Source organism: Prionailurus bengalensis, chromosome A3 (genome assembly GCF_016509475.1).
Source record: "Prionailurus bengalensis isolate Pbe53 chromosome A3, Fcat_Pben_1.1_paternal_pri, whole genome shotgun sequence".
NCBI classification, from domain to species: Eukaryota; Metazoa; Chordata; class Mammalia; order Carnivora; family Felidae; genus Prionailurus; species Prionailurus bengalensis.
The window spans coordinates 91853129-91866160 of record NC_057354.1 but is presented as its reverse complement, the minus strand read 5'-3'; the positions used below and the strand labels follow the sequence as shown (position 1 = coordinate 91866160).

The following is a 13032-nucleotide window of genomic DNA, read 5'->3' as shown; positions in this document are numbered from 1 at the left end:
CATTTGCTTTACTATTTGCTGTCCCATTGCATATATACACATGATGATTTGTTTCTCCTGAACAAATTTGAGAGTAAATTGCCTAATTGCTAAGAATGAAGATAGTCTGTTACATAACCATGGGACACTTAATCATTTTCAGTAAACTTGACTATATTTAATCTACCATCCATGTTCCACTTCCATTGTTTGACTCAATAATGTCCTTTATAGCATTGTTTGAGAGAACTATTTTTAAGAAACAAAAGTTTAAATAATATGGAGGGGTGCATGGGTGGCTCAGCCGGTTAAGCATCCAACTCTCGATCTCAGCTCAAGTCTTGATCTCAGAGTTGTGAGTTTCAAGCCCAGATAGAGCCTGCTTAAAAAAGAAAAAAACTGTTTGTCCAGGCCAGCATTCAAAAACATTTAAATTAAATGGAAGAAAAAAAAAGCATAACTTTTCTAGTACAAACACTAACTCAGTAATTTATATATATATAAGTCCAAATACTACTCCATGGAGACAATGCCTAGAAAAATGATCTTTATTCTTTTAAAATATCAGAATGTTTAAGAACTGGAGTATAAAAAATTGAATTTTTGTTTTTAATATTAATTAAACATTGATATGTGGCCATGGAGGAATATGTCATAGATATCTGGAAAAAGAAACAGGACTTCAGTTAGAAATACTTTTTGTGAAAAAAAATATATTTGGTTGAATTCTAAATTTATGAGTAATTTGGTCAGTATAGAGTTTTTTGACAGCTTAATTTGTACTAACACACATTGTCACTGACTTGAAAATAGCCTGTTGTGTGGAATTTTTATTTTTCAAATATGGATTTCTTCTTAAGGAGGGTAATAATAGAAATTTTGGTAATACATGAAGAAAAATTCAAACTCCCTTTATATTTTCATCCTAGTACAAGGACTAGACACCATTGTAGGATATTTTCATCCAGCCTTTTACTTCAAAGTTATAATCTTAGTGACTGTGTACATTTGGATCCTACTTCTTTCCCTTATCTCATTAAATATTTAATTTTGTATGTTACTACAGTAGTCTTTATAAACTTTAATATTTTCTTGCAATGGATGGATATATCATGATGACTAAAAAGTCTCTATGATTGAATATTTTGGTTGTTCCCAATTTTTGATACACAAACAATAAAATGCATGTGCCAAAGTGAATTTACTACATCAAAGTGCATTGATAAACCAACAGAGGACCCATAGCTAGAATATATAAAAGGCTTCTACAAATCAGTAAGAAAGAATCTAATTTTTAAAAAAGAATAGACAAGCAGCTTTTAATCAGGTACTTAGCAAAATGGCATGTCCAAATGCCAAATAAGAATGAGTGGACGCTCATCATGACATTACTCAAAAGGAAAATAAAAATTAAACCATAACAGGGGCACCTGAGTGGCTCAGTCAGTTGAGGGACTGACTCTTGATTTCAATTCACGTTGTGATCCCCAGGTTGTGGAATCGAGCCCCATACTGGGTCCAGGCTGAGTGTGGACCCTGCTTGGGATTCTCTCTCCCCCCTCTTGACCTTTTCCCCCCAACCTCTCTCTTTCTCTCTCAAAGTAAAAAAAAATATTTAAAAAACATAATAAAGTATGACTGCATATCCCAGGAATTGCAAACATTAAAAAACAAAAGGATACCACCTATTAGTAAAGATGTAGGGAGGCAGGATTTCTTGTACGTAGCTAGTGGAAATGTAAATGGAATATCACTGCTTCAGAAAACATTTTGGCATTGTGTACAAAGTTGGATCTAGAGACATAAACTAAATTCCATTAGAAATTTATACCTATGTATGTTAAAAGACACGTACAAGAATTTTTATGCAGTATTGTGTATAATAGCCCCCAAACTCACAACCACCTAAATGTCCCATTATTAGTATTCATGCAACAGAATATACTATACAGCAATGAAAATGCACCAACATGGTGAATAAAGTTCTCTTGTACCTAATTGATATTTGTACCATACTGTTAAAATTACTTCTTTTGGTAAATAGACCTATGACTATCACTGATGCTTTTAAATTTTTATATAATAGGACTTACTTAAATCCATTGTTTTGAGAGTGAAGAAAGCAATAGAAGATGATGTTTTTATTCCTCTATATCCAAAGAGGTAAGAGCTGTTAATATCTAGATTATATGAAATAGCTAATCATGTAATACAGATTTAAGAAAGTAATGCAAAAGGAACTATATTAAGTGTTCTCAAATATAAATACACCTATTAAGATGCAAGTTGAGATTTCAAAAAAATATCAGTCACATTTTGTATGCCATGTATGATGCCTGACACCTGGACATAGGTTTTTTTATGACAGGTGGCATCACAGAGTAGTTAAGTCCACAGATTCTGGGAGCCCAGAGTTAGCATTACTAGATATTTGACTTTGGGCCTTTGTGTGCATCAGTATCTTTGTATGTAAATTCATGCCTACTTTACAGGACCTTGTGAAGATAAAGAGAGCACTCAGAACAGTGCCTGGCACAGAAAGCCAGAAAGTATCTGTGAATTGTGGATTTACTTTATGAAACAAGTAGGGTATTTTTAGTTTTTAGTTTTCCTTGCCTGAGAAGACGGATCTAGAAAAATGTTGCTAAGGTCGATGTCAGAAAATTATTGCCTATGCTCTCTTCTAGGATTTTTGTGGTTTTAGGTCTCACATTTAGGTCTTCTATCCATTTTTGTGTATGTGTGGTGTAAGTTTATTTTTGTGTGTGTTGTAAGAAAGTGGTCCAGTTTCATTGTTTTGCACGTTGCTGTCCAGTTTCCCAGCAGCATTTGTTGAAGAGACTGTCTTTTTCACTTTGTATATCTTGCCCTTTTGATTGTACATCAATTGACCATATGAGCTTGGGTTTAATTCTGGCTCTGTATTCTGTTCCATTGATCTATGTATCTGTTTTTGTGCCAGTACCATACTGTTGACTACTACAGCTTTGTAATATATCTTGAAATCTGGAATTGTGATACCTCCAGCTTTGTTCTTCCTCACGGTTGCTTTGACTTTTTGTGGAGTTTCTGTGGTTCCATACAAATTTTAGTATTATTTGTTCTAGTTCTGTGAAAAATGCCATTGGTATTTTGATGGAGATTGTATTAAATCTATATAGATTGTTTTGGGTAATACAGACATTTTAACAGTATTGGATCTTCCAGTCCCTGAGCATGGAATTAACTTTCCGTGTGTTTTTGTCGTCTTCAGTTTCTTTCTTTTATCCATAGTTTATAATTTGCAGAGTATAGGTCTTTCACCTCCTCGGTTAAGTTTATTCCTAGATATTTTATTCTTTTTGGTACAGTTATAAATGGGACTGTTTTCTTAATTTCTCTTTCGGCTACTTCATTATTAGTGTAGAGAAATGCAACAAATTTCTCTATATTAATTTTGTATCTTGTGACTACAGAATGCATTTATCAGTTCTAGTAGTTTTGGTGGAGTCTTTATTCCCCCCCCCCCCTTTCTATAGGAAAGGAGTACAATTGTAACCATTGTCTTGTACCTTACTTTTTTTTGACTTAGTACATCTTTGAGGTCATTTCACGTCATCACAAGAGTAGTTTCTTCATTCTTTAAGTTGCATAATATACCTTCATATAATGTACTGTAACGGGTGGGCATGTGAGTGATAAACCATTAGCAACAATGCTAGGAATAATTTTATAGACCTATCATTCTGTATACATATAGAAGGCATTCTCAGAAATAGGGTTGTTGGATCAAAGTGTACTTGTAATTTCGATGTCATCAGAGCATTCCATGTACATTCTGTTAATGTGTAAAGGCTTAGTTTGGTTAAAAAAAAACTGAGTTTTTTTAAACTCTGGTTCTGGAAGATTAACAGTTTGCATTTTGTTCTTTCTCTGTTTCAAATTAGCACTATAGAAAACAAAACATCACCACATTCAAAGTTCCAAGAAAGACAGTTCTGGTCGAGTGTAAAGGTAAGCAAAAACTACAAAATAAATTTTTTAAATTTTAAATCCAGAGTACTATAGAGCAGAGATCATCAAACTTCTGTAAAGGACCAGATAGTAAATATTTTAGGCTTTGAATGCTATACATTCTCTGTTGAACCATTTAGCTCTGCCTTTGTAGTGCAAAAACAGTTATAAACAGTTTGTAAACAAATGAGCATGGCTGTATTTCAGTAAAACTTCACTTCTGGACACTGAAATCTCAACATCATAATCTTCATGTTACCCTTTTACTTTTTTTTTTAATCCTTTCAAAATATAAAAACCATTTTTAGTTTATCGGCTCTACAAAACCAGGCAGTCAGATTTAATCCATAATCCCTCATTGTCCTATCCTGGTCTAAAAGATAAAGGAAGGCGAGCACCTGGTTGGCTCAGTCAGTTAAGCATCTGACTTTTGATTTCGGCTCACATCATGATCTCACAGTTTGTGAGTTCGAGCCCCACGTCAGGCTCTGCAATGACAGCACAGAGCCTGCTTGGGATTCTCTCTCTCTCTGCTCCGCCCCTGCTCAGGCGCATGCTTGCTTTCTCTCTCTCAAAATAAATAAACATTTAGAAAAATAAGATAAAGGATGAAGTCATGGCTAAGTTAGTGGTAATAGGGAGGGATGGTAAGAAGTTGGGTTCAGAAGATACTTAGGATGAAGCACTGAAAGTACTTAATGACTAATTAATTACATATGAAGACTATATAGGGTGCCAGCCAAGTTTCTGACTTTGGCAACTTGGTAACTTATAATATTCTTTGAGGGCATTGGAGGGGATACAGTAGGAATAGGTTTGGAGAAAGATAAAGGTCTGTTTCAGATATAGTGAATTGAAGATACCTGTGAGACAAATACAGGAATAGATATAGGTGTCTGAATTGCAGGGGACAGATCTGAGCTGGAAATTTGAGAGTCAGCCACATCTAGGCAGTGTTTGGAGCCATGGTCAGAAATGACAGCCTCTGAAGAGAGGTTCATGAGGTGAAGTACGAGAAGAAGGCTCAGAACAGTGGGAAACACTGACGTAAGAGGCAGGCAGAGAAATGAAGTCTTAAAAGAAACCTTAGAATTTATTGTGAAGCTTAGAGTGGTCACAAGAGGGTGGCATCATGAGAACTAATCAAAGGGTTTTTAAGAATGAAGGCAGGGTATTAAATGCCACCAAAGAGAATTGGGAGAAAGACTGAAAATGTTTACTGGATTTGACAATTGGAAGGTTGTAAGTGACCTCAGCAAGTCTAGATTTTAATAGGGTGAATCCATTATTTATCACATGGTTGAGTCAGGGAAAAGACTTCCCAGGAAGAGGGAGCAGCATCAACAATGACACGAAGTGTGGAAAGACACTGCAGTAAATGTGGAAAGAAAATGGAAAACACCATAAAATGCACTGAAAGAGATGGATTTGGAGGAAAAAAGGCAACCAGTGTTAATTTTGTTAGAATTTCTTATGAGTGTTTTACCCAATTTATCTCCGGACTCACAGATTATTAATCTTATATATCAGAGCAATAAGATTGTCAGCTTTGATGGTATATCAGGATCATCCATTTATATCAGGATCATCCATTGGTAACAGTAGCACTGGCTTTGTTTTTTTGAGGAGTTGTCTTTTTCATTCTTTTTCTTTTTTTAAGTGTTTATGTTTGAGAGAGTGAGTGGGGGAGGGGTAAGACAGAGGGAGACAGAGGATCCAAAGCGGGCTGTGTGCTGACAGCAGAGAGCCCAGTGCCAAAGAACCTGATGCAAGGCTTGAACTCACCAAGTGTGAGATCATGACCTGAGCCAAAACCAAGAGTTACACGCTTAGCTGACTGAACCACTCAAGTGCCCCAGTACCACTGGCTTAATAGTAGTCCTTTATGAATCCTTCCCTGAGTCCTGTGGTCTTCCCCATGGCCCCAGGCTCTGGGCATGTAAATTGAGGAGGAAAATTTTTGATCTGGAAAGGAAGGCCCCAGTGAACTTATTTGAGATGGATTTGGGGTGATAGTCCTAAAAATTGAGATAGGATGAGCAAATATATAGAGCTTGGAAAGAATTAGGTAATTGATAAAAAATCTTTTCTGCTGTTTCTAAAATTGACACTTCTGGGGTGCCTGGGTGGCTCAGTCAGTTAGGCATCTGACTCTTGATTTTGGCTTAGGTCACCATCGCACAGTTCCTGAGATCAAGCCCCATGTTGGGCTCTGCACTGACAACATGGGAGTCTGCTTGGGATTCTCTCTCTGCCTCTCCCCTGCTTGCTTGTTCATGATCACTCACTCTCACTCTCAAAATAAATAAACTTTAAAAAATAAATAAAACTGACACTTCTACCAGTACTAATAAGGAGAGTTTAAAAGAATTTGACCAGGGGCGCCTGGGTGGCGCAGTTGGTTAAGCATCCGACTTCAGCCAGGTCACGATCTCGCCGTCCGTGAGTTCGAGCCCCGTGTCGGGCTCTGGGCTGATGGCTCGGAGCCTGGAGCCTGTTTCCAATTCTGTGTCTCCCTCTCTCTCTGCCCCTCCCCCGTTCATGCTCTCTCTCTGTCCCAAAAATAAATAAAAACGTTGGAAAAAAAAAAAAAATTTAAAAGAATTTGACCAGTGTTTTATGTTTGCTGGAAACTATTACGGTTTTTCTGTAGAGAAACAGCTACACATACTCACTTGATACTGTACTTTAGCTTTTCCGCAATATTCTTCTTTGGAATGGACTCCTCCCAGATGACACGTTGCAAGAACTAGGACTCGGGAAGCTGCTGAATCGCTACCTTATGACAGCTCTTCTTACTGCCAGTCCTGGGCCAGATGTTGTTAAAAAGTGCAGCCAGGTAAGTATGTAGGAATGGATTCTTAAAATCTGTTTTGTGAGGTACCTGGCCAGCTCAGTCAGTAGAACATGTGACTCTCGATCTCAGGGTCATGAGGTCAAGTCCCATTTTAGGTGTAGAGATTACTTTTTTCCTTTAAAGTTTAAAATCTATTTTGTAACAGAGTAATTAAAATTGTGGTACTCACATAATAACAAATCAATTTAATAGACTAGAAACCCAAAAGCAACCAACACCTCAGTAAGAATTAGTATACTGGTTTGAATTATCACCAGCAGGGAGAAGAAAAAGTAGTAAATAGTGGTAAACCAACTAAAATAGTATTAAATCCTCACTTCTCAGTAAATACCAATATAAATTTCAGATGAAATAAAGTATAAAAATGAAACTATAAAATATTGTACTAAGAAGATAAATATAGCTGATGGTAAGGGAATCCTTTTGAACTTAAAAGAAGAAATGAGCGAAAAAAGGTAAGTGATTTGATGATGAATGTGTAAAACTTCAGTGAATCAAAAAGCATTAAATATCAGGATTATTTATTTGGTTATTGTTAAAACTGGAGGATAGGTTCGTTGGGGTTACCATACTTCTTCCTTCTCCTGTTTGAAATTTTCTACAATGAAAAGTTTAAAAGAAAGGGAGCTGAAAAACTGATAAAAGTTGTAAACCATAACAAGGATTAATATCTACATTTTTAAAAAGCTCTTTAAAATTAGTAAACAATTCAGGTATTCCAATTAAAAATGGCCAAAAGACATAACAGGAAATTCACCAAAAAAAGAATATATAAAAATAATTTCTAATAATTCCTAAACACACAGAAAAGATTAAGAATACTAATAATCAGAGAAATGCAAAATAATACAGTAAGAATATTATTTTACCTGTTATGCTGGCTGGGTTTTGTTTTGCTTTGTTTTTTTTGCTGTTATTTCCTAATTGCTTGTATTGTCAAAAGCATGAGGAAACCACAGTCACATCATGTCAGGGGCACCTCCAACGTGTGGTGCAGAGGTTCTGAGAAACAGTCCACTGCTGCAATAGGGGCTAGAACTCTGGAGACTTCTGGCATGATGGCTACAAAACCTTTAAAGTTCTTATCTTTGACTTAGTAATTTTACCTCAAGGAATTTATCCTAAGTTAAAAATCCGAGATGCACATAAGAATTTGTTAAAACAGAAAATTCAGCGGAGTAAATTTGAGATCTAATGAATTGGGCAGCATTCCACATAGCAAGCAGAGACATCTCTCAGGAGTTGTACAAAATGGAAGATTTTCATAAGAAAGAGGGTGGAGCAAAAAAGCTATTAGCAAAAGAAAAGGATTGTTTCAGGCCAGGAGTTTGTCTTATACTGGGGAGGAGAAGGCCACCTTTTTAATCATGATGACAACCTCACTAGTGCCTCTCCAGAAATTTCAGGATTGAAGGTTAAGAAGTGGCATTCCTGGGCTGACTTGAAACTACAGTGAAGTCTTGGGTTTGCTGTTGTAAAGAGCTGTTTCTACTGGAATTTAAATACAAAGAATATTATTGTAGCATTACTTATAATAGTCGGAAACAACTTAGATATCCAAAAACATTGTTCATCAGATAAGTCATTTTTAAGAATTTCAGAATATGGAAAAATGTTTATAATATAAACTTTAAAACAACATAAAACATTGGATTGCAATTCCTACCCCACTCTGATTTCTTGGGCTATGGTTTTTATATCACATAGTTTTAAACTACATTATCTCGCCAAAATTGAATTCAATGCCCATGCTCTGTATTTCACGTTCAGTTTAGTCCTCTTTGACCAGAAGAGTCTATCAGAAGTAGAGAAGACGACACAGGACATTCCCTCCACAGCTTGTGGCTAGATAACCATGCTAAGACAGTGTGGCTTTAAGTCCTGGGATCATTTATGGAAAAGTGAAGGAGTTTTGTGGAAATCTTATTGAGATTGGTGATACAAACAAGTGAAAAGCATGTGCAAATAACTTTAAATTTCAGTCCAGTAAGGGCTAGTATTTAAACCTTGGAAAAGAGCTAAATATTTGTACCCCTCGGCAGTCCATGTTTCCCCATTTTTTCTGGATAATTGAAAAAGGTGATTAAAGAATAGGCTAAATCTTTGCCTCAACTGTGTTTTGAAAAGCATACATTCCAGAACTTCCACTTAACATTTTGTAATGTGTACAGGGTATATATTCCCCCCCCCAACTTTACATTTGTAAGTACTGATCTTGACATTACCAACTATAACATAACCTGTTTGTCAAAGAGTTTCTTTGTATATGATCTCAGGTTTTTCCTTTCTCTCATTCTCTCTTTCCTTCTAGTCTTCTTCTGCTCTGAGGAAATTTTCTTTTTTTACTTTAACATTTTTCTGTTTTTACCAAACTTTTCCCCAATCATTGGGGAAATATAGGTAATGCTGCATTACCTATAGCATAATAGTAAAGTGGTATTTTCCCCAAAAAAGAAAAATTGAATGTAATTGACTCTTTATACTGCCATGAACTTTTAAAGCAGTGTATTAAATTAGAAGATCAGAGCCATAATTCTTTTATTCTGTACCACTAAATTTATTCTGTACCACAAATACCACTAATGATTAGTCATAAAGAATAGCCTATTTTAAGCTCTTAGAATTAAAATATAGGATTTTTTTGAAAGTATAACCCTTGACCGAGAAAACTTCTCAAAATATAATCAACCATAAGCCATAAAATGGGAAAATATACAACCTGCATGATCACTATAAGGATTAAATGAGATGATTGATGTTAGCAAAAGGCCTTAGATAACTGTTGTTACTAAAAAATGACTGTGTATTTTGATTAACAGATAGCAGCATATTTACCAGCAAAATGGTTCCAAAGCTCTGCCATGAGAACGTCTATTCCCCAGCTAGAAAACTTCATTCAGTTCTTGTTGCAGTCTGCACAGAAATTATCCAGAAGTGAATTCAGGTAATTGTGCACATTTGTATCTCCATAAGCATAGTTCAAGGTTTCTTTTTTACACTCAGCGATTTTTAGGAAAATTTGTACTTTCACTCTACTTCTGGAAAAACTCTGTGGAGGGGCCCCTGGCTGGCTCGGCTGGAGCATGCCACTCTTGATCTCGGGGTTGCAAGTTCAAACCCCACATAGAAATAACTTAAAAACAAAATCTTTAAATCAATAAATAATAAGTCCTTAGAGACTATCACTATAGAATTAGTAGATATTTTCATGTGCAATCTTAGGAATCACTATTTTATATTCACACCTCACGCATAATAGTTCATGTCTTTTTTTAACATTTACATATTTATTTTGAGCAGAGAAGGGCAGAGAAAGAAGAAAAGGAGAGAATCCCAAGCAGCCTCTGCGCTGTCAGTGTAACACAGAGCCTGACACGGGGCTCGATCTCACAGTTCCTGGGATCATGACCTGAGCCAAAATCAAGAGTCAGACGCCTAACTGACTGAGCCACCCAGGCGCCCCAGTAGTTCATATTTTTAAATGTAAATCTCTTCCAAAGTAAGCATTTCCAGAAAACTATTGCACAGGGGATTTGGGAAACTATAAATCAAAAACCTCTTATAGCATGTTTTCAAAGTGTTTTTCATTTTCCTAGCCATTTTAAAACCTCAGTAATTGTTAAGTGCAGGTCTGCAGCCTGATGTTTACCCAGGAGTAGCTAGGTCTGTTTTGGGTGTCTCATTCACCTCACTAGATGTTTAGGGGTTTAAGTACAGTTGCGTTCTGATTAAGCACTTCTCCAAAATAAAACTAAAGCATTTTTAAAAATAAAAAACCAAGGGGCGTCTGGGCGGCTCAGTCAGTTAAGCAACTGACTTCGGTTCGGGTCATGATCTCACGGTTCATGGGTTCGAGCCCCGCGTCGGGCTCTGTGCTGACAGCTCAGAGCCTGGAGCCTGCTTTGGATTCTGTGTCTCCTTCACTCTCTATTCCTCCCCTGCTCGTTCTCGGTCTCTGTCTCTCAAAAATAAATAAATGTTTAAAAAAAAATTTTTTTAATAAAAAAACCTAGATTTGTAGCATTTCTGTGGGTAAATATTCCCACTGAGACTCCCACCATAATAGCCCATACAAAGCTGATAGCCCCCATGCCACAACTCAGCTTTCTGATGATAGCTTTAACTTTTTACAGCCATTCACATTAAAATTTGCCAGCATACACATCTAATAAGAGTCTATATTGGAATGCTTATTTGGAAAAGGTAAAGTCTGGAATATGAGATACTGGCTTAAACTTTTTTTCAGATTAACAATTAATGGTTCCCTGTCTCATGCACTTCATTTTCCTTTTTTTGTTTCCCAGGGATGAAGTCAAAGAAATAGTTCTTATTCTGATGAAAATAAAAGCTTTGAATCAAGCAGAATCCTTCATAGAAGAATGTCACCTAGATCATCTTAAATCAGTAATTAAAGAAGTTTGAGCAAACTATGGGAAGTACTAACGTGAGATTTTAATGTAACCACTCATGGCTCATTTGCTCGGGGCGGCGGTGCCCACAGGACTCCCTCCATTCCTTCCCCTTATTTTACCTTCTGGTATCGCGAAAGGCTGCCCCTCTGTGGTGTTTGCAGGAAGTAAGCCCACAGGAGCAGTAAGAGTTAACATACTTCCCTTTGATTCTTTGGACTTCTTTTCCACTGTAAGAGAGGAATTGGGGAAACCTTGCTGCTTTGGCTTTGGTGAGTCTTCTGAACTGATCGTAGCAACATCTGTTACTTCTCTTCATCCCGTCTCTATTCACAAAAAATTAAAATGGAAATCTTAATTGGAATGAATCATTTGCTAAGGGTTAACTGATTAAGGTATTTTAAGGCTTTTGATAACTATTGATGGTCAAATTGACCTTCAGAAATCTGTACCAATGTATTGTGCCAAAACAAGTGTAATAAGCCAGCAAAACCCCCCCGCCGTAGGTGTTTTGTTTTTTTTTAACTCAGTACAAATTCAGTAGATGTAAAAATTTTAATTATTCTTTTGGCTTAAATTATTAAGTACTTTTTTGGCCATTTGTAATTCTTTTTGAAATCCACTCATGTTAATGGCTTTGTAAGAACTTTGTTTTAAAGACACCAATGTTTTGTCTATCCTATGTTACTGTTTTCCGTATTGTCATTTTTCTCTTAATGTATGATGTTTTTAGTGTGCTAACATTACTTGTTAGGTACTTAGATTTCTCTTCTGTTAGGGTTTTTGTCATTGGTGATAGGCTTAGACAGGATACACGTATTTTGAATATTCAGAACATGTAATAAACTTTCCGATAAAATATTTGTGTAATTGAAAAGAGACTGAAAGTTTCTCAAAATGAGTTTACTAATAATTTTTTCTTAAATCTGTCCATTAAATAACTCCAGGGTGACCCTGAATATATATTTTGTAAATTATTGCCCCAAAGAATATCAGGAAAAAAAATACTATATTGTAGGACTTCAGCATGTGGCTTCTGACATTTTCACCTCTAGTTTTGAAGCCGTGTATTTTTTTTTTTTAACATTTATTTATTTTGAGAGAGACAGAGCATGAGCAGGAGAGGGGCAGAGGGAGATAGAATGCTAGCAGGCTTTGCATGGTCAGCATACACAGCCCGACGTGGGGCTCGAACTCACGAAACCATGAGATCATGACCTGAGCCAAAATCAAGTGTCAGATGCCTAACCGACTGAGCCACCCAGGTGTCCCTGAAGCTGTGTATATTTTAACAGATTGATGTGTTATTTCTATTTGTGATTCACTAGTATGAACAGTTTGAATGCTCTTTTAGTTACACAAATTATATAAGAATAGGATCTCTTCCAGAAAGCATTTATCATTCCTGCACCAATTATTGTCCCAGAGGTAACTGCTGTTTTCATTTTAATGTTACCATTTCAGACTTTTTCTCTACTTACACAAACGTACATGTGTATGTTAACACAAAAGGCAGATCTTTATTGCATATGAAATTTTAGTTTTAATAAAGTGTACATTTGGAAATTTCCCTGACTTTTGTAATTTTTTTAATTTTTTAAGTTTATTTGAGAGAGCACAAGCAGGGGAGGGGCAGAGAAGAGAGACAATCCCACAAGGCTCCCCACCATCAGCACAGAACCCAACGTGGGGCTCAAATTCATGAGCTGAGATCATGACTTGAGCTGAGATCAAGAATCGGACACTTAACCAACTGTGTCACCCAGGTGCCCCTGCATTTTTAATTAAAGCTGT

The 13032-nt window shown here is 36.3% G+C and overlaps 1 protein-coding gene across 2 annotated transcripts in view; it reads left to right on the top strand.

Moving 5' to 3' along the window:
* GCFC2 (GC-rich sequence DNA-binding factor 2) overlaps positions 1-12804 on the top strand; it is a 56096-nt gene extending 43292 nt beyond the window's left edge. Inside the window, exons 13-17 of one of the 2 annotated variants that reach the window (XM_043603817.1) lie at positions 2066-2142; positions 3906-3972; positions 6665-6811; positions 9649-9773; positions 11134-12804. In XM_043603817.1, the coding sequence (XP_043459752.1) occupies positions 2066-2142; positions 3906-3972; positions 6665-6811; positions 9649-9773; positions 11134-11251 (534 nt within the window). In that variant the 3' untranslated portion in view covers positions 11252-12804. Of the gene's footprint in view, positions 1-2065; positions 2143-3905; positions 3973-6664; positions 6812-9648; positions 9774-11133 lie in introns of those variants that run through there. The other variant, XR_006301020.1, reaches the window with a different exon arrangement.
* The last annotated feature ends 228 nt before the right edge of the window (positions 12805-13032 follow it).